The sequence below is a fragment of the Pantherophis guttatus genome, chromosome 17 (genome assembly GCF_059756535.1).
Source record: "Pantherophis guttatus breed Tessera chromosome 17, ASM5975653v1, whole genome shotgun sequence".
NCBI lineage: Eukaryota > Metazoa > Chordata > Lepidosauria > Squamata > Colubridae > Pantherophis > Pantherophis guttatus.
In genome coordinates this window covers 4,430,073-4,457,298 of record NC_142079.1, presented here as the reverse complement: position 1 = coordinate 4,457,298, position 27,226 = coordinate 4,430,073, and the positions used below count along the sequence as shown (strand labels likewise).

The 27,226-nt window shown below is 45.5% G+C and overlaps 1 protein-coding gene across 1 annotated transcript in view; it reads left to right on the top strand.

Annotated features, from left to right (window-relative positions):
• The first annotated feature begins 527 nt into the window (after nucleotides 1-527).
• Nucleotides 528-27,226, top strand: part of SRRM4 (serine/arginine repetitive matrix 4) — a 95,093-nt gene continuing 68,394 nt past the window's right edge. The window contains exon 1 of the mRNA XM_087880548.1: nucleotides 528-1,231. Coding sequence (XP_087736674.1) covers nucleotides 1,098-1,231 — 134 coding nt within the window. The 5' untranslated portion in view covers nucleotides 528-1,097. The remainder of the gene's footprint in view (nucleotides 1,232-27,226) is intronic.

Genomic DNA, 27,226 nt, shown 5'->3' with positions numbered 1-27,226 from the left:
GTGTGTGTGTGTGTGTACCTCCCTCCTGACTGCATGGGGAAGTTGCCAAGACTTGGGGGCCCCAAGGACCAATGCTCTCCCCGCACACACACTTCACTCCACCACGAGGTGGCGAATGTGGATTATTTCATCCTGGCTACCTCTCCCTCTCCTCCTCTCCTCCTCCTCCTCTCCTCCACCTCCTCCTCCTCTCCTCCCACTCCTCTCCTCCTCCTCCTCTCCTTCTTCTCCTCCTCCTCTCCTCCTCCTCTCCTCCTCCTCTCCTTCTCCTCTCCTCCTCTCCTCCTCCTCCGTCTCCCCCTCCTCTCCTCCACCTCCTCCTCCTCCTCTTCCTCCTCCTCTGTCTCCCCCTCCTCTCCTCCTCCTTTCCTCCTCCTCTCCTCCTCCTCCTCCTCCGTCTGCTCCGGACTGAAGTGTGTCTCCGCCTGTTCGCGTGTGTCCTTTGTGTGTGTGAGTGTGCCCAGGCAAGCTCGAGGGCTTCTGCGCCTTAGCCTCTCCTCCTCCCTTCCCCAATTCTGCCGCCTCTGAGTCAGCGCCCTCGCCTCGCCCCCTTCCCCTCCCAAGCTATTGACAAGCACACGACCACCACCCCCAGCCCCCACCCCACCGGCACCGCCTCGCACCGGGGTGGAGGGAGAGAGAGAGAGAGAGAGAGTGGGAGGGACCCACGGGGCGTCTTTTGTGATGCCAATCGGAGCGAAGAGCGCGCCTGCCTTTTGTGTCCCTTTCTGAGACAAGACGGAGCAGGAAGAGGAGGAGAAGGGAGAAGAAAGGCAGAAAGAAAGAAAGAAAGAAAGAAAGAAAGAAAGAAAGAAAGAAAGAAAGAAAGAAAGAAAGAAAGGAGGAAATTGAGCATCCCTCAATTGTTCGTCGGGTTGAAGGGGGGCAGGAAAAAAAGAAACGCCTCGGTCAAGGTAGCTGGATCAAGAGGCAGGGAAAGCCCCCCATTCCTCTCCTCCAGGGTCGTCTACTCGGGAGTCCCCGACCCAGGGGTCCCAAAATCCTGCCTGCCTCCTCCGGGCTCCGAGAAAACCCCCCACGCCCTTTCTGGATGTCCACGCGGGGTGCCTTTTCAGCACCTCGGAGAGCTCAGCGACATGGCCAGCCTACAGCAAGGCGAGAAGCAGCTGTTTGAGAAGTTTTGGGAAGGGACCTTCCGAGCCGTGGCCACCCCCAGGTTGGGAAGCATCATCATGACCAAGATCACCTCCCGTACCAAGCCCCTGGCCAGGTAAGACCCTCCGTCCCGGCCACTCTGTGACCGAGACACCGAGACAACCTGGAGAAATCAGGTCGCTCTGCTGATTCGCTGGCTGGGATATTCTCCGTTGGGAGAGTTGATGGATGGGAAGGCTGTTTTCATTGGGGGAGGTGGGGGGTCATCATTGGGCAGGGTTGAAAACTTTTCTCAAGGTCCTGGGTAGCGGAGAAAGATTTCGCCTCGGATTCCTTGACAATTTGGTGCCGCAAATTATATGAACGCTACGTCTATTGCATTTATTACAATTCGTATTATTTACAACTCCGGCTTTTACGCTCGCGTCTAATATTGTTGACATTGTATTGTGGTTCTGTTAATATTGCTACCTACCCCTGCTCTTTATTTCTTCTGTCTTATTTTTGCTTGGATCGACCGCTGGGATGAATCTTCTTTTTGAGCTGCTCTGGATTTGAGTTGATCTGGGATGCTCTTTTCAAATTAATTTTCCCTTGGATGGCAAGACCTTCTCCTGCTCTTCCACGCCACCTCAAATATTCGTGGGACAAGCCACGAGCCCAAGAAAAAAGGTTGATTCTTAATCTTATCATCCAGTGATGGTAAACATCCTGATGGATTACAGAAGGTCATTCTTGACCGAAGACTGTCAATTTTTTTCTGACAGATAAAGATAGATTGATCATATAATGGATCTCCCGTGACCTTCAAAGATCAAGGCAGGAAGGGAAACTGTCAAGAGGCAGAAACGCAGAGGTGTACACATTATTTGGCTGAAAAAGTGAAGGAGGAATATTCTTTAGACAGACCCTTTAGTATTTAGCCTTCTTTTCTTGCCAGTTTCATGCATTCCTGAAACAAAACTCTAGCAGAGTTATTTCAATGGTGGGAGAAGACAAACAGCCCTGGAATTTCTCAGAGGAATATTATGGATTAAGAAAGATAAATGTAGAAACTAGAAGTGATTGATATCCCTCTACAGTACGTTGGTTAAAAGTGTTGGTCTAGGATCGTGAAAAACCTAAGTCCATGTTCAGCCATGGATCTCCCTGGTTCTTTGGACCAGTCATTCTCTCTCCCTCCAGCTTATCCCATGTGGTTGGGAGGAAAACTAAGGAAGAGAGAGAGAGAGAGGGATATGCCTATAGCTTTGAATTCTTGGAGAAAAACAGGGACTTGTAAAAACTAGAAACCATAATATGATTTCTCGGAGGAGGAATTCCAGTGATGGTTTTCACCCAAGCTTTCCTGCCATTACTCAGCTGCCTGTCTGGAGAAGACATGTCACCTCCTAGGAGCTTCCTGAAGGACAAATGTGTATAACCTCTTATTATTTATTTATTTATTATTATTTATTATTTATTAATTTGATTTATATGCCGCCCTTCTCCGGAGACTCAGGGCGGCTTACAATGCGTTAAGCAATAGCCTTCATACTTTTGTATATTTATACAAAGTCAGCTTATTGCCCCCACAAACTGGGTCCTCATTTTACCTACCTTAGAAAGGATGGAAGGCTGAGTCAACCTTGAGCCTGGCAAGATTCGAACCTGCAGTAATTGCAGGCAGCTGTGTTAATAACAGGGTGCTTTAGACCACTGTGCTACCAAGGCTCTTGGCCCTGATGGTAGCAAACAGGGCTGTTCTTGATAGCTTCCTTATCTGCTTTTTCCCTGAAGTGGCCCAAAATAACATTTGCTCATTAGGAACAAGAGCAGAGTGGTGATCATACAGTATGTGCGGTGTCGTGCGAAAAGTACTGGAGTCGTTTTTCTATTTGCTTTCAAGATAATTGACAGGGTGTTCTCTTGAGATGCTGTTTTCCCATCCCTGACAGCAATATCCTCCAAATCACAATGCCCTAGGGGTATATCCTTGTGACGTTAGGTCAGAAGTGGAGAAGCTTTCAGAGAAATGAGTTTCTCGTAACACGGGAGCAGGAGGCTACAAAATGTGCACCGTCGCATCCCGTATTTATGTGAAGTTGCTTTTGTTGTTGTTGTTGTTGTTAGGGAAGAGTTTTGAAGGGGCTGTTTATTTAACAGCTAAAATAATCAAGGTTGCCTGGTCTTCACCAAGGTTCGACTTGGTCAACATTTAGAGAGAGAGTGAGAGATTAGGAGAAAATCATAAGGTTGTAATTTAGGGAAGGAAGGAAGGAAGGAAGAGCTTCACTTCATACAAATGCCTCAATTTCCCCCCAAATACACATTAATTTCTTGTATAGCTGCACTCGAGAAGAAAAGATTCCACCTTGTTTCATTGACTGGCAGAGGTAAAAAAAAAGAGAGAGATGGAAACACCCATGCAATCCAGAAAGATGCACCCAGATTCTGTCGTTCTAAGAATTTTAGGGGTCTGGAAAAAAAATAAAGACCAATGATGGCAGGTCCAAGTATTCCTTTTCAGATTTCAGGATCACAACAGTTTTGTTTTTTTTTAAAAAAGACTGCCATTTCGAAGCGAAAAACATACGAAAACTATAAGCAAAGACTCGGCCAAGTCAAACTCAACTCTGAGAGGCCACATGGATACATTTTGGGCCAATTCTGTAGAAGAATAATGAAGCGGTTTTATTTATTTAATTATTGATCAGCTATCAGGTTCAAGTTCATCATTTATCAGCTGCAGGAGAAGAAGCCATGGGGGGGGGAGAGATTTTTTAAAGAGAGATCCAACCTAACATTAAGAAGAAATTTCCTGACAGCGAGAACACTTAATCAGTGGAACAGCTTGCCTCCAGAAGTTGTGGGGGCTCCATCACTGGAGGCTTTTAAGAAGAGATTGGACAACTGTTTGTCCAGAATGGTCTAGGGTCTTCTGCTTGAGCAGGGGGTTGGACTAGAAGACCTCTAATGTCCCTTCCAACTTTATTATTCTGTATTCTGTAACTTTACATAACTGCCTTTCTCATAGCAATGATTCTGGGTGGTTTATCCTTCCCTCCCTTCCTTCCTTTCCATCCACCTATTCATCTAACCATCTTCCTTCCTTCCTACCTTTCTTCCCATCCACCTATTCATCTAACTAACCATTTTCCTTCCTTCCTTCCTTCCTTCCTTCCTTCCTTCCTTCCACCTATTCATCTAACCATCTTCCTTCCTTCCTTCCTTCCGTCCTTCCCATCCACCTATTCATAGATAGATGAATAGGTGGATGGGAAGGAAGGAAGGAAGGAAGGAAGGAAGGAAGGAAGGAAGGAAGATGGTTAGATGAATAGGTGGATGGGAAGGAAGGAAGGAAGGAAGGAAGGAAGGAAGGAAGGAAGGAAGGAAGATGGTTAGATGAATAGGTGGATGGGAAGGAAGGAAGGAAGGAAGGAAGGAAGGAAGGAAGGAAGGAAGGAAGGAAGGAAGGGAGGTGGCTGCAAGTGCGGATTTTTGTAGTCTTCGTTGCTTGTTCTTTCTTGGAAACTGTTCTTGACATTGCTTGACATTATGACTCTTTCAGATTTCAAACCGGGGGTGACAATCTGCTTGATAAAACTGCTTTCTTTTTTGCCTTTTTTTTCTTTTTTTGCTAGCTCTTTTTTTTTTTTTCCTTTCCCCCTTTCTAATCTGAATCTAATCTTGGATCCTTTCTTGAGGAATTTTCTTCCTGCATTTCCGTGGTTTTATCCATAGCAATGGACGTGTTTTTAAATGGCTTGTGGTTTCATTTAATACAGCCATTCAGAGCGGTTGGGAATTTCTAAAGAGCATCCCTTTTTTGTTTTCAAAAAGGAAATGACGGACAGAAAAAGAGTGTGGTTTAATTATGGGGGGAATCCCAAGGTCAACTCAGCTGCCTTTTCTTACACCCGTTCTTCCCTCTCACTGTTTATCCATCCACCCCATCTCCATCTCACTCTTGTTCCTTCCTCCTCTCTCTGTCTCACTGTCTCATTCATCCATCCATCCATCCATCCATCCATCCCTCTCACTATCCTTCCATCCATCTCCATGCCCATCTCAACACTCTCACTGTCCCCCCTCCCTCCTTCCCTCCCTCCCTCTTACTGTCCATCCATTTATCCCTCCATACCACTGACCTTCCATCTATCTCCAACTCTCTCAGTCCTTCCTCCATCTCTCCATCCCTCTGTCTCACTGTCTATCCATTCTTCCCCCATCCCACCATCCTTCCATCCATCTACATCTCCCTTTCAATTGTCTCACGGTCCTTCCTCCCTCCCTCCCTCTCTCTGTCATCCATCCGTCCATCCATCCATCCATCCATCCCTACATACATACATACATCCATATATATGTCCCACCATCCTTCCATCCTTCTCCACCATCTTCATCTCCAATCCCCTCCCTGCCTTCCCTCCCTCCTTCCCTCCCCCCCCACCAACTAGGCCGACCTCCAGACATAACTGCCAAAACTTAATAAGTGTCCTGTTGCTTTTTAAGGTAGGCAGCGAAATATATCCAGTGCAATCTAATTTCAATCCCAATCTAATCAAGGAGAGAAGCAATTTAGAACTAAGGAGAAATTTCCTGACAGTGAGAACAATTAACCAGTGGAACAACTTGCCTCCAGAAGTTGCGAATGCTCCAACACTGGAAGTTTTTAAGAAGAGGTTGGATAACCATTTGTCTGAAGTGGTGTAGGGTTTCCTGCCTAAGCAGGGGGTTGGACTAGAAGACCTCCAAGGTCCCTTCCAACTCTGTTATTCTATATAAAGAATGGTTGCAGGAACTGGGCATGGTTAGTTTGATGAAAAGAAGGATTAGATGTGACATGATAGCAGTCTTCCAATATCTCAGGGGCTGCCCCAAAGAAGAAGAGAGTCAAGCTATTCTTCAAAGCACCTGAAGGCAGGACAAGAAGCAATGGATGGAAACTAATCAAGGAGAGAATTCTGTCTTCTATCTTCTTTCTTCTTTTCATTAGGGAATAGGGCTTTGTAAAAAAAAATAGTGAGGTAAAATAAAATAAAGTAAAATAAAATAGTGAGGTAAAGTAAAATAAAACTCTGTTATTCTAAAATTCTAAAATACTAGGGGTGTTTTTTTTCTTTTAATAAAACAAATTCCCCTCTCAAAACCTACGAGGGGAAGAATTCCATCCGACGGAGAACAAATGAGTTTTGTTAGGTTGCAAATTCCCCAACCTATTTATGGACAGCTAAAGTATTCCGAGACCTTCTTTGGGGGGCAGTAAAACTATTCAATCATTTATCAAAGGCAGGACTTTCCCCTAGCATTCATAGTAACACCAGAATTTTTTTTGGGGGGGGGCAGGGGAAATCCCCCCCCCCCAAAAAAAATCCCCTGGAGAGAATTTCCTCCTGATTTTCCTCGGGTGAAGCGTGAAAAAAACCAGAGCGAATGCAAGACTGCTGGAGAGAAGTTTGTAGAGCAGAAGGCGAATCATTCCCAACCACCATTTTACCGCATGTCATCGCTCCAGGTGCCCAAACTTCGCCTTTCTCCCTTGAGAATTTCACTAGCATTTTTATTTATTTTTTACCTCCTCTGGGGGGAAAAAAAAAGCAGATTCTCTTCCACCAAAGCTGAATGAGAGAGAACGGTGAGCGAACGAGGCCGCGTTTCGGAGTCCTTCGACGGAAGGACGAAACGGCGTGTTTGGGGAATAAGCTCGGTGCGTTTTGCCGAAAGCTGTCACTCACGCGCAGCGTCGATCACTCACAATTTTAGCTAAGCCGGTAAGAGATGAAAGGAAGGGGGAAAAAAAAGAGATTGTAATGTGGTGAAGAGGAATCGCTTTTCATCACTCTGCGATCTGTGACATGATAGCAGCCTCCCAGAATTTGAAGGGCTGTCATTGAGAAGAGGGGAGGTCAACCTGTTCTCCAAAGCACCTGAAGGCAGGACAAGAAGCCATGGATGGAAACTAATCAACGAGAGAAGCAACCTGGAACTAAGGAGGAATTTCCTGACTATTAGAACAATTAACCAGTGGAACTGCTTGCCTCTAGAAGTTGTGGATGCTCCATCACTGGAGGCTTTTAAAGAAGAGATTGGACAATCATTTGTCTGAAATGGTCCAGGGTCTCCTGCTTGAGTAAGAGGTTGGACTAGAAGACCTCCAAGGTCCCTTCCAACTCTTTTCTCTTCTCTTCTCTTCTCTTCTCTTCTCTTCTCTTCTCTTCTCTTCTCTTCTCTTCTCTTCTCTTCTCTTCTACTCTCCTCTCCTCTCCTCTCCTCTCCTCTCCTCTCTCTTCTGTTCCCTTCCCTTCTTTCTTCTCTTCTCTTCTCTTCTCCTCTCCTCTCTTCTCCTCTCCTCTCCTCTCCTCTCTCTTCTGTTCCCTTCCTTTCTTCTCTTCTCTTCTCTTCTCTTCTCTTCTCTTCTCTTCTCTTCTCTTCTCTTCTACTCTACTCTACTCTACTCTACTCTACTCTACTCTACTCTCCCCTCCCCTTCACTCCCATTCCATTCCATTCCCTTTGGTTTTTCCTGTCTGAAGACATCTCCGTGGTCATGTGGCCGGCACATGGAACCCTGTTCCCTTCCCACCAAAGGTGGTCCCTATTTTTTCTCCTTGCATTTTTTTTTACGTGCTTTCAAACTGCTAGGTTGGCAGAAGCTGGGACAAGTCACGGGAGCTCACCCCATTACGCGGCACTAGGGATTCGAACCGCTGAACTGCCGACCTTTCGATCAACAAGCTCAGCATCTTAGCCATTGAGCCACCATGTCCCTCTTTCATTAGACTAGATGTACCCAGTTCCTGCAACCATCCTTCGTATATTTTATGAGCCTGTTGCTCTTTGCTCCACTATTTCCAAAGCCTCTACATATATTTTTTTATTTGCTTATGGCTACAATATATTGGGTTGGGTGTCCCTGGTTCTTACATATACATTCTTCTTCCTTCTTTTGTCTCCTTCCTCTTCCGTTTACCCTCACGTCGGGTTTCGAACTCGTCCATGTGGAAGCTCAGAGGTCCCCTTGACTCATCTTGCATCAGCCGTAATCTGCACTGAAACAACTCATTTCCTCTGCCCTGTCAGCATTGGCAGACTATTATTTCCTTCTCCTGCCAAACCGAGACACGAGGCTGTTTTGAAACAAGGATGTAATCCTATCAGAGATAGATCTCTCTGGCTAGGGACCATGACCTTCTAACTGGCTAGAGGAGATCCTCTTCAATAAATAAATAAATAAATAAACCAAACCTACCGTGTTTCCCTGAAAATAAGACCGGGTCTTATATTATTTTTTTGTTCCAAAAGTTGGAGTAGGGCTTATTTTCTGGTTAGGTCTTATTTTTGGAGAAATACAGTACTAATTGTGTCCAATCTGGCTTATGATTTTAATTAACTGGGGCTTATTTTTCGGGGTAGGGCTTATATTACCAGCATCCTGAATAAGAGCCTTGGTAGTACAGTGGTCTAAAGCACCCTGTTATTAAGACCAGCTGCCTGCAATTACTGCAGGTTCGAATCTCGCCAGGCTCAAGGTTGACTCAGCCTTCCATCCTTTCTAAGGTAGGTGAAATGAGGACCCAGTTTGTGGGGGCAATAAGCTGACTTTGTATAAATATACAAAGGGGATGAAGGCTATTGCTTAGCGCATTGTAAGCCGCCCTGAGTCTCCGGAGAAAGGTGGCATATAAATCAAATTTTAAAAAAAAAGAATCACGCTAGGGCTTATTTTCCAGTTGGGTCTTATTTTCAGGGAAACAGGATAGAGAAACGAAAGAGAGAACAACACGGGGTGAATTTTAGCTTAAGGAAAATTGAGGGGAGACACGATGTCTGTCTTGCAATGCTTGAAGGGCTATCACCGAGAAGAGGGGAGTGGGTCAAACACTTCTCCAAAGCATCTCAGGCCAGGACAAGAAGTAATGGGTGGAAACTCATCAAGAAGAGACCCAACCTGGAATTAAGGAGAAATTTCCTATCAGTGAGAACAATTAGTCAGTGGAACGACTTGCCTCCGGAAGTTATGGGTGCAAGTTTTGAAGGAAAGATTGGAGAGCCATTTGTCTGGGATGATACAGGGTTTCCTGCTTGAGCAAGGGGTTGGACTCCCTCCCTCCCGGCCCCATTATTCTATGTCCTATCTCATTGTCATCCTATAAAACCTACACATAGGACAGGACGCCACTAGGCAGGAGAAACATGGCAAAACGGACTGATTCCAAGTTGGCTAATGCCTGAGGGAAGATTAGCCACCATTCCCTTATTCGTTCAATCTGTAGGCTGAATATGCTTTAGAACGGAATGGAATGGAATGGAATGGAATGGAATGGAACGGAACAAGTAGAGTAGAGTAGAATAGAATAGAATAGAATAGAATAGAATAGAATAGAATAGAATAGAATAGAATAGAAAATATGGAATAGAAGGGAAGGGAGTAGAGTAGAATAGAATAGAATAGAATAGAATAGAATAGAATAGAATAGAATAGAATAGAATAGAATAGAATAGAAAATATGGAATAGAAGGGAAGGGAGTAGAGTAGGGTAGAGTAGAATAGAATAGAATAGAATAGAATAGAATAGAATAGAATAGAATAGAATAGAATAGAATAGAATAGAAAATATGGAATAGAAGGGAAGGGAGTAGAGTAGAGTAGAGTAGAGTAGAAAAATAGAATAGAAAAATATAGAATAGAAAAATTAGAATAGAATAGAATAGAAAAGTAGAATAGAAAAATAGAGAATAGAAAAATAGAGAATAGACAAATAATAGAACAGAACAGAATAAGTTGGAAGGGGCCTTGGAGGTCTTTTAGTCCAACCCCCTGCTCAGGCAGGAAACCCTATACCATTTCACACAAATGGTTGTCCAATCTCTTCTTAAAAACCTTTAGTGATGGAGCACCCACAATTCTTGGAGGCAAGTCATTCCACTGATCAATTGTTCTCACTGTCGGGAAATTTTCCTTAGTTCCAGGTTGCTCCTCTCCTTGACGAGTTTCCATCCGTTGCTTCCTGTCCTGCCTTACTCAGAGAAGGTGGGGAGGGTTTTTAAAATTGTAGAAAGACACATCACCACCTTGTACTGTGCTGATGACACTATTCTGACAGCCGAGCTTGCAAATGATCCGCAGGCTCTAATAATGAAAGTCAAGGCGCGGAGCGGGGGGGAGAAAAATGAGAATATGATTAAATATCAGGGAGACTAAACTACTGACAAGTGCAGCAACCTCTGAATTGACAGGAGAGATATTGAAATGGTGTTTGAGCTCTGCTTTTAGGGTCTGCTGTCAACTTGGGAGTCTCCAGGGGACGTGAGCCGATGAGACGGTGCCACTTTCTAAATCAGAATCAGAATAGAGTTGGAAGGGACCCTGGAGGTCCTCTAGTCCAGCCCCCTGTTCAGGCAGGAGATCCTTGCTTTTTAATTATATACGTTATTCTTGATCATTGTTTATCTTGCTGCCTTATCATTTCTTATTGCAAGGCATCCAGAATCATGTTTTATGAGATGGGCAGGGAGCTCTATAAATACAATAAATAAAAAACTTTGGTACCCATATTATAAAGAAGGATGTTGAGACTCTGGAAAGAGTGCAGAAAAGAACCACAAAGATTTTTAGAGGGCTGGAAGCTAAAACATATAAAGAATGGTTGCAAGAATTGGGTATGTCTAGTTTAATGAAAAGAAGGGTTAGGGGAGACATAATAGCAGTCTTCCAATATCTCAGGGGCTGCCACAAAGAAGAGGGAGTCAAGCTATTCTCCAAAGCACCTGAGGGCAGAAGAAGAAGCAATGGGTGGAAACTCATCAAGGAGAGAAGCCACCTAGAACTAAAGGAGAAATTTCCTGACAGTGAGAACAATTAATCAGTGGAACAACTTGCCACCAGAAGCTGCGAATGCTCCAATACTGGAAGTTTTTAAGAAGAGGTGGGATAACCATTTGTCTGACATGGTGTAGGGTATCCTGCCTAAGCAGGGGGTTGGACTAGAAGACCTCCAAGATCCCTTCCAAGTCTGTCATTCTTTTTATAGAAGCCGTATTCCTTTTCTTGGGGGAATTTATTTCTTGGTCTGCTCTACTTAAACGCAACTGACAAGGAACCAGATCATGGGCCAGTCTCTTCTCCTGGCTGACAAGCTTGTGCAGTTGGGGAAGTTCTTACTTGACCTTTAGCCCATCTTGACCCAACTTTCCAGTCGCATTAATTCATTCGGTTCCCCCCTCCATCCCTGCCCTTTGGGGCAGGGAGAAAATAAATCTTCTGTGTGACAGTTTTTTTCCCTCAACGGGACGCTTGCTATCACAATGCTGTCATCAAATTGGCTGTCCCCCCTTGCTGATGTCTCTCTCTCTCTCTCTCTTTCCTACTCCTCTTAGTCCCTTTTTCCAATCCTGGCGGTCTTCCAGATGTCCCTCCGAGGCCGACGGTGACGAATCCTAGCTGATTTTTTTTCATTCCTGGAGGTCCTACATTGGGCAAAGGACCCTTTGAATAACAGTGCAGCTGAGGACAACGGGCTGTTAGGTTGGGGAAACAGATGTAGGCATTCTCGGAGAGGGGCAGAAGAGAAAAATAGCCAGGATTAGAACCTCGGGGAGGAAAAAGCTACAGACTGAGTAGAGCTGGAAGGCAACATTTGAAGTCCTTGCTTTGTCATTGCCTTGGGTGAGCGCGATTAATTTCATCCACGGATGCCCAACGAATCTGAGCACAAGCTGCAGTTTTCAGAGAGGAAAACACTTTGGGGAGGGGGGAAGCTTGCCTTTTTTCGGGGGGAGGGAATGATTATTCAGGAAATTTCCTGCCACCCAGCTAATCCCAAATTCTTTTTTTTTTCCAGTACAGCTAGTTCTTGACTTGACTAGTCCCTTTCTTTAGTGACCAGTTTGGAGTTACAATGGCACTGAAAAAAGTGACCGTTGCAGCATCCTCCCTTGTCTCGCTTAGCAACAGAGCGCGGTCGTAAGTCTAGGACTACCTGTAATGCCAAATCCAGCCTGAACCTTCTGGCTGACTGTGTGGTAAACCAATGCTAGGTATACCATGAAGGCAGGGGTGAAATCCAGCAGGTTCTGACAGGTTCTGGAGAACCGGTAGCGGAAATTTTGAGTAGTTCGGAGTAGCGGCAAATACCACCTCTGGCTGGCCCCGGAGTGGGGTGGGAATGAGGGTTTTGCAATATCCTTCCCCCAGGAGTGGAGAGGGAATGGGGATTTTGTAGTATCCTTCCCCTGGAGTGGGGTGGGATGGAGATTTTGCAGTATCCTTCCCTTGCCACGCCCGCCAAAGCCACACCACACCCACCAAGCCATGCCCACAGAACCAGTTGTAAAAAAAAAATTGGATTTCACCACCGCATGAAGGATGAGTGAATATTGGAGAGCTACGGTGGAGATTGTAGCACCTGGAGACAGCAGAATGGAAGAGAAAGACTTGGAGAAAAATCACAAGATGTAAAGACCTGTGGGTACCGATCATGATAGGCGGCTTGGGTGCAATTCCAAAAACATCTGGAGCAGCCCTTGAATACCATCGGCATTGACACAATCCCCGATCGGTCAATTGCAAAAAGGCAGTTCAACTTGGAACAGCTTACATCCTGGGACAATAGCTTTCAACACCATCAAATATCAACATCTGCCTCTCTAAGGTCTTTGGAAAGGACCCTATAGGTGGACAGAAATGCCAAATCCATCCTGAACATCTGGCTGACTGTGTGGCGAACCAAATCTAAGTATACCGCGAAGGATGAACGAATTCTAGAATGCTACGGTGGAGGTTGTAGCACCTGGAGACAGCAGAATGGAAGAGAAAGACTTAGAGAAAAATCACAAGATTTAAAGACCTGTGGGTACCGATCATGATAGGCGGCTTGGGTGCAATTCCAAAAACATCTGGAGCAGCCCTTGAACACTTATTGGCTGTCAGCATTCTGATGCTGCCATAAAAAGATGAGGCTTGACTTTTCACCTACTTATTTTCTCTGTAGATAATATCCCCTTGGAGATGGGATGGGAGGGGGGAACATTCCTGTGGGGTGAGGTCAGAAGCTGGGGAGACTGACTTGGAAGATGGCCAATGAGAAGATGAGAATTGGGGAACGGAAAGGGAAGGGTTTGGGGGTCAGAGGGTTAGTATCGGCTACGACGAAGTTGGGGCCAGATCTGTCGTACTCAATAAATGGAATATTTCAGCAAAGATTAATTGTTTGGGAGTGCAATTTATTTGAGATGACATCGAAACCTGACATCGGCATTGACACAATCCCCGATCGGTCAATTGCAAAAAAAAAGGCAGTTTGACTTGGAACAGCTTTCATCCTGCGGCGAGATTTTTAACACCGTCAAATATCAACACCTGCCTCTTGGAAAGGACTCGATAGGTGGACAAAAGTGACAACTCCAGTCTGAAGACAGTTGGTGACTGTCAGTCCAACAACAACAACAACAAACAAACAACAACAATAATAAATGTCTCTGATTCACTGCAGCTTCACCAATTCTCTTCCCCATACTGAGGTTCAGTTTCAAGCAGCCGGTGTTTTAATAAGGTCTCTCCCACCCCTTCCAGTTTTGCTGTCTCAGCCTGCTTCGTGAGTAATGAGGGCCTGCAGGCAACACCTCAATATTTCTTTCTTTCTTTCTTTCTTATTCTGCTTGTTTTCCTGGAATTAACGTGGCTGAGGGCACTTTGTAAGTGCTGGAAACAGAACAATCCTGCAAAAAAGGAACAAAAGGAGCAGTAGGGGAGAAGGGATGAAAAAATGCAAACAAAGATTGGCGAAAACATTCACGCAAGGCTCTCTTAGAAAGAGAGAGAGAGACAGAGAGAGAGAGAGAGAGAGAGAGAGAGAGAAAATCTGTCCGGTTAAGATAAATTATCCTTCAATTTTTCCCGTGTCCTCTAGATCAAAATCCCTCCCCGAGATCCATATGGCTCCTATTTGGTCCAAAAAACACACTGAAAACCTGGCTTTTTTCCCAGGACTTGATGTAATGGAAGCACGGGAGCCCCTGTGAGGGTTTTTGTGCTGTAGAACATACGATGAAGGGACCTTGGAGATCATCTAGTCCAACCCCCTGCTGGAGCAGGAGGTCCTACGGCTATTCTGGACAGATTGGTTGCCCAATCTTCTCATTAAAACCTCTGGTGATGGAGCCACCCAGAAAGGCCAGCCCTTCCGCTGTTTGATTGTTGTCTCTGTCAGGGAAATTTCTCCTTAATTCTACGTTGCATCTCTCTTTGATAAGCTTCCAACCTGTTAGTTCTTGTCATGCCGTCAGGTGCTTTGGAGAATAAATCAATTCCCTCTTATTTGTGACAGCAACTCAGGGACTGGAAGACAGCTATCATGTCCCCTCCAATCGAGGAGAGGAGAGGAGAGAGAGAAGGGAAGGGAAGGGAAGGGAAGGGAAGGGAGAAGGGGAGAGGAGAGGAGAGGAGAGAGAGAAAGAATGGAAGGGAAGGGAAGGGAGAAGGGGAGAGGAGAGGAGAGGAGAGGAGAGGAGAGGAGAGAGGGAAGGGAAGGGAAGGGAAGGGAGAAGGGGACAGGAGAGGAGAGAGAGAAGGGAAGGGAAGGGAGAAGGGGAGAGGAGAGGAGAGGAGAGAGAGAAAGAAGGGAAGGGAAGGGAGAAGGGGAGAGGAGAGGAGAGGAGAGGAGAGAGAGAAAGAATGGAAGGGAAGGGAAGGGAAGGAAAGGAAAGGGAGAAGGGGAGAGGAAAGGAGAGGAGAGAGAGAAGGGAAGGGAAGGGAAGGGAAAATGGGAAAGGAGAGGAGAGGAGAGAGAGAAGGGAAGGGAAGGGAGAAGGGGAGAGGAGAGGAAAGGAGAGGAGAGGAGAGGAGAGAGAAAAGGGAAGGGAAGGGAAGGGAGAAGGGGAGAGGAGAGGAGAGGAGAGAGAGAAAGAATGGAAGGGAAGGGAAGGGAAGGGAGAAGGGGAGAGGAGAGGAGAGAGAGAAAGAATGGAAGGGAAGGGAAGGAAAGGGAAGGAAAGGCAGAAGGGGAGAGGAAAGGAGAGGAGAGAGAGAAGGGAAGGGAAAAGGGGAAAGGAGAGGAGAGGAGAGAGAGAAAGAATGGAAGGGAAGGGAAGGGAAGGAAAGGGAGAAGGGGAGAGGAAAGGAGAGGAGAGAGAGAAGGGAAGGGAAGGGAAGGGGAAAGGGGAGGAGAGGAGAGGAGAGAGAGAAGGGAAGGGAAGGGAGAAGGGGAGAGGAGAGGAGAGGAGAGAGAGAAGGGAAGGGAAGGGAGAAGGGGAGAGGAGAGGAGAGGAGAGAGAGAAGGGAAGGGAAGGGGAAAGGGGAGGAGAGGAGAGGAGAGAGAGAAGGGAAGGGAAGGGAGAAGGGGAGAGGAGAGGAGAGGAGAGAGAGAAAGAATGGAAGGGAAGGGAAGGGAAGGGAAGGGAGAAGGGGAGAGGAAAGGAGAGGAGAGAGAGAAGGGAAGGGAGAAGGGGAGAGGAGAGGAGAGGAGAGGAGAGGAGAGGAGGGAGAAGGGAGAAGGGAGAAAGGAAGAGAACCCTAACCCTTCCCTTCCCTTCTCTTCCTTTCCTTTCCCACCCTGTCCTCTCCTCTCTTCTCCTCTCCCCTCCCCTCCCCTCCCCTCCCCTCCCTCCCTCCCTCCCTCCCTTCCAGAAAACATAACTTCAGCTTATTTCGAAACCAACCGAAGACTCTTCTATTCCATCAAAATGTGCGCCTTTAATCCTCAAAGGTCAGGTCCTGCTTCTAAGCTCCATCGTAGCCCCATCTATTCAACGCATCCCTGTTTTCTGCTGGCTTTTATTTTTGACAGCCGGCGGTTACGTCAGGGTATGGCTGTCTCCGGACGTAAAGCTCTTATTGGAATGGATGGATGTTTTTTTTCCTCCGAGCGGTAATTGATGTCATTACCAGATCTCTTGGACGGAGGGGAGGGGTCTGCCCCATTTCTTCCAGCAAGATAAATATATACCATAAGCATGGAAATAGATTGTTATTTTCTGTAAATTTTTTTTTTTTTTTTTTTGAAAGATGTACGTCGGAGTCCCTGCTAAGGACGGGGTGCAATTTATAACTCAAGACTCGATTGGCCTTGTTCCTTGGTTAGGAAATGAACCAGAGAGCCAAGATACAAATGATATATAAGATGTGTTTTGATTTGTTACGTCCAATTATGCCCAGGTATATATATATATCCCATTCTAGGTAATGAGAAAAGGAATTTGTCTTCACAGAACGTTAAGTTCTGCTTAAGAAAAAAATGGGAAAAGCTGGTTTCTAGTCCATAAGTGTTGTGGTCCACCAACAGCCCATGGAGCTAGCAGCGGAGTCGGACAGTGAGGAGGCTGGGGAGGACCGTGGACCAGTCCTGGAGTCAGGGAAAGGCTCGGATGAGGGCTCTGTGTTGGAGGCAGAGATGGGGCCAGGGCCATCTGGGAGCAATGAACGGACTCCGGAGCCTCCAGAGTCGGACAGCAGAGAGGCAGAGGAACAGGAGGAGCCTGTTCCTAGTGCATGCATGCGCAGAGTTGCCAGAAGGCAAGAGCAAGTAAAGCAAAAAGGACAACTCGGGAGTAAGGCCAGGAGATGATTGGCCCCTCCCATAAGGCTTAAAAGAGCAGCAACGGCTCTTGGGATCTTTGTAGGAAAGCAACGTTGCTAACTCTGTTTCCAGTCGGCGTGTGTCTGAACTTTGTGGGGCTTTGCCAAGAAAGGCCTTTGGCAGGGTGCCAAAGAAGATAAAGGTTTGCGATAAGCCCGAAGGACTTATTCTGAAAGATTTGTTTTGCAATTAATTTGGACTAAGCTGGGAATGAAGTCATTCTCAGCTGTTATAATAAAACAGTTTTGTTCGGGACTAATTGTGTCTTGTAATGACTAAGTGAGCCTAGGTCACAACAATAAGAATGCACAGTGGTGCTTGTCTAGTGCCTGGAGCTCCGAAACCTGTATTATTATTTTAGTTCGTGGCCTAGTCGGCCAGATGTTCAGAATGGATTTGACATTTTTGTCCACCTATCGAGTCCTTCCCAAGAATCTGGGAGAGACAGATGTTGATAGTTGATGGTATTAATGATCTCGATGTAGGATGTAAGCTTTTTCCTAGTAAAGCTGCCTTTTGCAATTGACTGATGGTGAATTTGTCAATGCCGACGGTGTTTAAGGGGGGGGGGCTCTTTGATATGCCTCTATTGCTGCTGCTTCAAAAGCGCCACACAATTCTCCTCACAACTCTGGGGTTTCTGCTGGGAGGAAGGGACAAAAAGAAAGAATGAGTTGTGGTCACAAACATGGGATCCACTCCCGATCCCCTTTTTACATGTGATGCAAGCAGAATGTTGCCTGCTTGTATCACGAGTAAGGTTCTACATTTAGTAAGATTTTACATTTAGGTAAGAAAGACAAAATGCACAGGTACAGTATACTCACTCAATAGTAGTAACTGTGTAACTTTGGAGTCCTAGTGGACAATCATTTAAATAGGAGCCAGCCGTGTGCAGCAGTTGCCAAAAAAGCCAACACAGTTCTAGGCTGCATCAACAGAGGGATTAGAATCAAGATCACGTGAAATGTTAATACTACTTTATAATGCCTTGGTAAGGCCACATCTGGAGTAATGCATCCAGTTTTGGTCGCCACGATGTAGAAAAGATGTGGAGACTCTAGAAAGGGTGCAGAGAAGAGCAAGGAAGAGGATTAGGGGACTGGAGGCTAAAACGTATCTAAAGAACAAACGCCCTGAGTCTTCGGAGAGGGGCGGCATACAAATTGAATTAATAAAATAAATATATAAAGGTATCAAGAACAGTTGCAGGAACTGGGTATGTCTAGTCTGATGAAAAGAAGGACCAGGGGAGACATGATAGCAGAGTTCCAATATCTCAGGGGCTGCCCCAAAGAAGAGGGAGTCAAGCTATTCTCCAAAGCACCCGAAGGCAGGACAAGAAGCAACGGGTGGAAAATAATCAAGGAGAGAAGCAACCTAGAACTAAGGAGAAATTACCTGACAGTAAGAACAATGAACCAGTGGAACAACTTGCCTCCAGAAGTTGTGAATGCTCCAACACTGGAAGTTTTTCAGAAGATGTTGGATAACCATTAGTCTGAAGTGGTGTAGGGTTTCCTGCCTAAGCAGGGGGTTGGACTAGAAGACCTCCATGGTCCCTTCCAACTTTGTTATTCTATTCTATTCTATTCTATTCTATTCTATTCTATTCTATTCTATTCTATTCTATTCTATTCTATTCTATTCCATTCCATTCCATTCCATTCCATTTATATGCTGCTCACCTCGGCCCGTAAGAATTGATCGACTCGTTTTTAATCCACTTTGGTTATGCCAGATTCTGGGCTGTTGGCCAAACAATTTGCAGGATTCTAGATGCAGAAATGTTGGGGGTGGAAGACTAGGAGGAGGAGGATAATGCAAAAAATTGGAAATTCTCCAAGAATTTTTTGTTTTGTTCCCGCTTTGCTTTGGTAAAAGATTCACTCCGTTTGCAGAAATGGAGTTGGGTACAAATTGGGTCCCTTCCCTCCCACCCTTTGAAGCCCTTAAAATTCTTCTTCAAATCAGGACAAAGACAGATATCTCGGTCCACCTGTGTGTGTGCTATGATCTCCATCACTCAGCCTCATTCCCACTGCAGTCCTCTGGCCCCTTGCCTGAAAAAAAAGAAAGAAAGGTGAGTTTACCTTTTAATTACTGCCTTATTCATGATTTGATTGTTTTTGGCTGGAGGGGAGTTACTTTGTTCTAACCTAGGCTTCCCCAAACCACGAAGCAGACTCCTTGTCCCGACAAAAGACTCTCTTTTATTAAGTTACTGTGAATTCCTCTCATTCACTTCCAGCAAAGTCATTCAAGGGAGAATTTACAGTCACGGACCTTATCTGGCTTGGAGAGCTGCCAGGCTGATATCTTCAAAACTTGGCAAGGAGTCACGAACCAATTAAGTGGACTAATTTTCTCCTGCAAACTCCACTCCCCTTTTGCTCCTCTTTTATACCCTCTGGGAGGGGCCATTCATCATCCACCTGTGGCTTTACTCCCAAGTCGACCCTTGTTTAGCTGTTCTCTTCATCTCGCAACTCTGCACGTACACGTACTAGGAACAGGCTCCAGCTGTTTGTCTGCCTCATTGATGTCTGACTCCGAAGGCAGCTGATAACTGTCAGACGGTCCTGGCCCCCTCTCTGCCTCTCCTTTCGCTCCTCTTTTATTCCCTCTGGGAGGGGCCCTTCATCATCCACCTGTGGCCTTACTCCTGAGTCGACCCTTGTTCTTTAGCTGTTCCCTTCGTCTGGCAACTCTGCACATACACACACACTGGGCACAGGCTCCGGCTGTTTGTCTGCCTCACTGATGTCTGACTCCGAAGGCAGCTGATAACTGTCAGACGGCCCTGGCTCCCTCTCTGCCTCGGACGCAGAGCCCTCATCCGAGCCTTCCCCAGACTCCAGGACTGGCCCATGTTCCTCCCCAACCTCCTCACTGTCCGAATCTGCTGCCCGCTCTGCTGGACGCTGGCGGGCCACAACATACTCTGAATTGTCTTCCCTTTTTGCTTTTCCTTGCTGAGAAGGGTAGTGATGTCCATTTGTATGGCACTCTGGGCTTAGTCTTGGGAGGAAGAGCTGTGTGTCTGTCAGTCTGTCTGTGGATTATTCCATAGAAATGTCCCCAAAATGCTTTTTCAAGAGGCAACTGGATTTTATTTTCATTGGAAGACGTTTTGCTTCTCATCCAAGAAGCTTCTTCAGCTCTGACAGTATAGTGAGGAATGGAAAGACTTATATTCTTTGCGAGAATCTCTACAGACTTTTAGCTGTACAATTTGGGATGAACCTCCCCTGGAATGGGGTGAGAGTAGGAATGGATTTCCAGAGGAAAAAATGGCAGACTACGGGAACCATTTGCACCACTCTGATGATCCTGAGGACACAGATAAACCTCTCCAAGTGGCCTCAACGACCCTCTAAAAAGGATGCAAATGACCAGCTGTCTGCAAGGAGTATCAATCCTTCCATTCCTCACTATCCTGTTAGAGCTGAAGAAGCTTCTTGGATAAGAAGTAAAACATCTTCAAAGAAGAACAAGAAAGTCCAGTTGCCTCCTGAAAAAGCATCTTTGAGACAACCATGACTTTTAAAATATTAAAAATGCTGGCTTAGAAACCAGGAGACGGGGAGTTCTAGTCCTGCATTAGCCATGAAAGCTGGCTAGGAGACTTTGGCCAGTCACCAGGAGACTGGAAGTTCTAGTCCCGCCTTTGGCATGAAAGCCGGATGGGGGACTTTGGGTGAGTCACCAGGTGGAGGTGAGTTCTAGTCCCGCCTTTGGCATGAAAGCCGGATGGGGGACTTTGGGTGAGTCACCAAAGGAGGTGAGTTCTAGTCCTGCCTTAAGCATGAAATCTTTATCAGCCTCTTTTTTCAGATGTCCAAAGCGGGAGGGGGGGAATGAAAGAAAAAAATCCACCGAGATCCAACACTGAAATCAAGTGGATTAGAAACAAATTAAATTCACTCAGTGTGGGTGACAGTTTTTGAAATGTCACCAGATGTTCAATCACACACTTTTTCTAAGCCTGCAGGGAGAAGTTTGAATGAAAAAGATATGTTTGGGGGAGGGGGGATTCATCAAGATTATCCAGAGCAGACAAATGAGTTATTTTAAATAAAGATTTCTTTTTTTCTTGTCCATCAAGAAGATGAACTGGTGGTTAGGAAAAATGCTGGGTTTATATTGATAAATAGTAATATATTTCAGAGAGCAATGCAGACAGGAAACAGTAAATTTTAAGGAGGGAGGAAGGAGAGAGGAGGGGAGGGGAGGAGGAGAAGAGGAGGAAGAAAAATATGGATGGATGGATGGATGGATGGATGGATGGATGGATGGATGGATGAATAGATAGATAGATAGATAGATAGATAGAGAGGAGGGCAGGGGAGGGGAGGAGGAGAAGAGGAAGAAAAATATGGATGGATGGATGGATGGAAGGATAGATAGATAGATAGATAGATAGATAGATAGATAGATAGAGAGGAGGGCAGGGGAGGGGAGGAGGAGAAGAGGAAGAAAAATATGGATGGATGGATGGATGGATGGATGGATAGATAGATAGATAGATAGATAGATAGATAGATAGGAGGGGAGGGGAGGAGGAGAAGAGGAAGAAAAATATGGATGGATGGATGGATGGAAGGATAGATAGATAGATAGATATAGAGAGAGAGAGGAGAGGAGAGAAAGAAGAAGAGGAAGAAGAAGAGGAGGAGAGGAAGAAAAATAGGGATGGATGGATGATGGATAGAGATAGATAGATAGATAGATAGATAGATAGATAGATAGATAGATAGAGAGGAGGGCAGGGGAGGGGAGGAGGAGAAGAGGAAGAAAAATATGGATGGATGGATGGATGGATGGATGGATGGATAGATAGATAGATAGATAGATAGATAGATAGATAGATAGGAGGGGAGGGGAGGAGGAGAAGAGGAAGAAAAATATGGATGGATGGATGGATGGAAGGATAGATAGATAGATAGATATAGAGAGAGAGAGGAGAGGAGAGAAAGAAGAAGAGGAAGAAGAAGAGGAGGAGAGGAAGAAAAATAGGGATGGATGGATGATGGATAGAGATAGATAGATAGATAGATAGATAGATAGATAGATAGATAGATAGATAGATAGAAGAGGAGAGAAGAGGAGGAGGAGGAAGAAGAAGACAGATAGGGATGGATGGATGGAAAAATGGATAGAGATAGATGATAAATAGGTAGGTAGGTAGGTGAGGAGAGAAGGAGAAGGATCGGTAGCAAGGGGGATCAACTCAGTTCCTGTGGCAGAGGGAGCCCCATGGAAGGAGCTGGACCGGGTTAGAGACGGATTGTCATGGAGAAAATCTACCTGTGTGGTGGCTAAGATCAGATCATCGCTTGATGGCACGTAATCAATCAACCAATCAATGAAAAGAGATTAATGCAGCTATTCCTTGTTGATGGATATCTTACAGCCTCCTAAATCAACTTTTTAAAGAGGCTTCTTTCACCAGCCGGGGGGGCAGAATTCGTGCCGGTCTTAGTCTGAAGGATCTTCCCCCCCACCCATCCACCCCCCCCAAAAAAAAATAAAGGAAGAAGGCCAAATTCTTGGGAAAGCTCTCAGGTGGATTTTTTTAGAAAGCCAGGGTGGATTTACTTCAGCATCTCTGCCTACCGACCTATAATGATCTCCTGTGTTGATGTGTGGCAAGTGGCATCTGCGTGCAAATTTCCCCCTTCCCCCTTTTGGAGGCTGGTTGGTGTGGGGGGGGGAGGCAGCCAGATGGCAGATGGCCTCTTAAGGCAGTCACTTGAGGTTGGGTCTCTAGAGAGAGAAGGGGGGGGTGGGGAAAGAACCTTTTAACCCTTTATCTTCTGGAAAACATGGCTAGGAAAAACCGGGGTGCCGAAGAAAAAGAAACGAATTTTTAGCATGCCGTTTATTTGTCCGAATCAGTTTTGGGGAATTTTGGTTCTTTATCGTGGAGATGGGTACGTCTGTGGCCCGGGTAAGTTTTTCCCCAGTTGATAGATAGATAGAAGAGGAGAGGGGAGAAAGAAGAAGAGGGAGAAGAAGAGGAGGAGGAGGAGGCGAGGAAGAGGAAGAAAGAGGGATGGATGATGGATGGAGATAGATAGATGATAGATAGATAGATAGATAGATAGATAGATAGATAGATAGATAGGAGAGGAGAGAAAGAAGAAGAGGGAGAAGAAGAGGAGGAAGAGGAGACGAGGAAGAAATATAGGGATGGATGATGGATAGAGATGATAGATAGATAGATAGATGATAGATAGATAGATAGATAGATAGATAGATAGATAGATAGATTAGATAGATAGATAGATAGATAGATAGAGGAGAGGAGAGAAAGAAGAGGGAGAAGAAGAGGAGGAGGAGACGAGGAAGAGGAAGAAAGATAGGGATGGATGATGAATAGAGATGATAGAGAGATAGAGAGAGGAGAGGAGGAGGAGGAGGAGGAAGAAGAAGAAGAAAGATAGGGATGGATAATGGATAGAGATGATAGATAGATAGATAGATAGATAGATAGATAGATAGATAGATAGATAGAAGAGAGGAGAGGAGAGGAGAGGAGAGGAGAGGAGAGGAGAGGAGAGAAAGAAGAGGGAGGAGGAGACGAGGAAGAGAAAGAAAGATAGGGATGGATGATGAATAGAGATGATAGAGAGAGAGAGGAGAGGAGGAGGAGGAGGAAGAAGAAGAAGAAAGATAGGGATGGATGGATGGATAGAGATTGATGATTGATAAATAGGTAGATAGGTAGGTGAGGAGAGGAGAGGAAATAAGGAGAAGGAAAAGGAAAAGGACTGGTAGTAAAGTGGATGAATTCAGTTCCTGTGGCAGTGGGAGCACCATGGAAGGAGCTGACCCCCCTATCAGATACAGGCTGGCCATTGACCATTCCAAAGCGATAAGTAAAGATATGAATTTGATAAAGAATGAGCTGAAAGGATAGGGGTTTAATCCTATCTGATTAAAGTAATACCTGACTAGGTGGCTCAGTGGCTAAGACACTGAGCTTCTCGATCAGAAAGGAAGTCAGCAGTTCAGCGGTTTGAATCAGTCCTCAACTTACAACCGTCCGTTTAGTGACCGTTCGAAGTTACAACGGCACCGGGAAATGCGATCTTATGATGACCATTTTTCAGGAGTACAACCATTGCAGCGTCCCCATGCTGATGTGATCAAAATTGTCAGCTTGGTGACTGCTCATATTTATGACGGTTGCTGTGTCCCAAAGTCACATGATCTCCTTTTTTGTGACCTTTTGGACAAGCAAAGTCAATGGGGAAGCCAGATTCATTTAACGACCAGGTGATTAAACTAACAACTGCAGTTTTCACTTCACAATTGTGGTAAAGTCATAACATGGGGCCAAAGTCACTTTAACAACTATCTGTCTTAGCAGCAGAAATTTTGGGCCCAGTGGTGGTAGTAAGTGTTGTGGTCCACCAGCAGCCTGCAGAGCTGGCAGCGGAGATGGACAGAGCAGCCAAAGCAAAAGGGACAACTCGGGAGTAAGGCCAGGAGATGATTGGCCCCTCCCTTAAGGCTTAAAAGAGCAGCAAAAGCTCTTGAGCTCTGTGTAGGAAAGCAATGTTGCTAAATCTGTTTCCAGTCGGCATCTCCTGTTTCTGAACTTCATGGGGCTTTGCCAAGAAAGGCCTTTGGCAGGGTGCCAAAGAAGATAAAGGTTTGTGATAAGCTGGAAGGACTTTTTCTGAAGGATTTATTTTGGAATTAATTTGGACTAAGCTGGGAATGAAGTCATTCTCAGCTGTTATAATAAAATAGGATTGTTTGGGACTAATTGTGTCTTGTAATGACTAAGTGAGCCTGGGTCACGACAGTAAGCCAAGGACGACTTGCATCCTTTTAAATTTCCTTTTAAATATTGGAGGATGATCTTTGCAATTGCAACCGACTGATTACAATCCATAAAACTTCTAGATTGGAGTAGAAAATAATTCTTTTTTTTTTTTTTAAAGAATCAATTTTCTGCTTTGCCTGTTCTCATATCTATGACAGTTGCAGTGTCCCGGGGGTTACGGGATTCCCCTTTTGCGACATTCTAACAAGCAAAGTCCATGGAGGAACCCAACTCCCTTACCGTTACCAACTTAACAACGCGGTGGCTCACTTAACGGACGTGGCAAGAGAGGTTGTAAAACGGGACCAAGTTCACTCCACAAAATTCTCCCTTCAGCAGAATTATGTTGTCGTACGGTTCATGGTCTACCTGTAGCATTTCGGACAAAGGGTTGTCCAATCTCTTTCCCCCAGTGCCCTCTTCGTGGTGCTTGCCATCTTGGCTTTTTTTTCGACCTACATAATCTAATCTTGAAGTAGTTTTACAGCTCATCTGCCTGGAACACGCACTGTGCATCAGACATTAATACAATTGAGCGAGTCCAGAGATATTTCACTAGAAGAGTCCTCCACTCCTCTGCTCACAATAGAATCCCTTATGCCACTAGGCTCGAAATTTGGGGCTTAGACAATTTAGAACTATGCCGCCTTCGGTCTGACCTAAACATAGTACACAAAATTATCTCCTACCTGTCAGTGACTACTTCAGCTTCAACCGCAACAATACACGAGCACACAATAGATACAAACTCAAGGTAAACCGCTCCAAACTTGATTGCGGAAAATACGACTTCAGCAACAGAGTGCTCAATGCCTGGAATGCACTACCTGCACATCCAAAGCCCCAAAACTTTAACCTTAGACTGTCTACTGTTGACCTCACCCCATTCTTAAGAGATCCGTAAGAGGGTGTGCATAAGTGCACCAACACGCCTTCCGTCCCTGTCCTACTGTCCCCATTTATTCGTACCCATTTCATGTATTCATAATCATGTTTATACTTATAAAAAGGTAAAGGTTCCCCTCGCACATACGTGCCAGTCGTTCCCGACTCTACGGGGCGGTGCTCATCTCCGTTTCAAAGCCGAAGAGCCAGCGCTGTCCGAAGACGTCTCCGTGGTCATGTGGCTGGCATGACTCAATGCCAAAGGCGCACGAACGCTGTTCCCTTCCCACCAAAGGTGGTCCCTATTTTTCTACTTGCATTTTTTTTTTTTTTACGTGCTTTCGAACTGCTAGGTTGGCAGAAGCTGGGACAAGTCACGGGAGCTCACCCCGTTATGCGGCGCTAGGGATTCGAACCTCTGAACTGCCAACCTTTCGATCGACGAGCTCAGCATCTTAGCCACTGAACCATCGCGTCCCTTAGGGTTTATACTTACATCTCTTATACGTATTTGACAAATTAAATCAATCAATCAATCAGTCAATCAATAAATCAATAAATCTATCTATCTTCTGGGCAGCTTCTGGCTGTCAGGATAGAGAACCCCTTTCCCTGGAGTACACTCCTCGTTTGGCTACTTAATCTCTCTTCCCCCACCTACCCACCCACTCCCCCTACCCCCTGCCCTTGTTCTCTGACCTTTGATGTTAATTGATACCGAGTGGCCTTTAATCCTCGCCCTCTCCCCTCCCTCGCTCTTGTTCTTGGGGGCATCTGCTCGGCGAGGGGAGGAAGAGGAGGAGGAGGAAGCCGGCTGTTGAACCGCCTGTCCGCCTGTTTGCCATCTGCTTCCACCCTGGGCTCCTTCTCCATCCTGGTGAGCAGAATCCTTAATGAACCCGGGGAGCGTCTGTCCAACGGCGGGGGTGTGTGGTAAGGAAGGGAGAACAAGAGATTTGGGGAGGGGGGACAACAGAGGGAACAAGAAAGGAAGAGGGGGAAACTCCCCGCAATTAAAAGCCTGGCTTTTGTTGAGTGATCCTTGACCCGAGACATGGACATTTCGAGGGGAATGCTGGGGGCAAGCCAAATCTCTAATGGGAAAACCCACTTCCCCTCCCTGCCTATCCCCAGGGAGGTGGGAGATGGAGAAGGGAATGCAAACAGACGACTGGGATGACTGGAAGGGATGGGAAAGGCTGGGAGAGGTTCCTGGTCGGAGGAGGAGGAGGGAAGAGTTTGCATCCTCAGAACAAGCAGTTTCGTTTCAATTCCTGGTCTGGCCATCTGCCTCTTCGCTTCGACTTATCCCCGTATTGTCGGTAATCATATTAGGGGCAAATGTTGAATGTTCAACAGCTCAGCTCGGCTTTCTGGTTTCTCTGACTGGCCGGAGCCTGAATGAGATGGAGTTCGATGCAGGACCGTATATGCATATGGGAGATAGCCAATGATGCAAACTGACCGGAAGGGAAGTGAATTCAAATTAAATTAAATAATTAAAGGAATAAAATAAAATAGTGAGGTAAAGTCAAATAAAGTAAAAAAAAAAAAATAGCAAGGTAAAGTACAATAAAGTCAAATAAAATAGTGAGGTAAAGTCAAATAAAATCAAATAAAATAGTGTGGTAAAGTCAAATAAAATAGCGAAGTAAAGTCAAATAAAGTCAAATAAAATAGCGAAGTAAAGTCAAATAAAGTAAAAAAAATATAGCGAGGTAAAGTACAATAAAGTCAAATAAAATAGTGAGGTAAAGTACAATAAAGTCAAGTAAAATAGCGTGGTAAAGTCAAATAAAGTCAAATAAAATAGCGTGGTAAAGTCAAATTA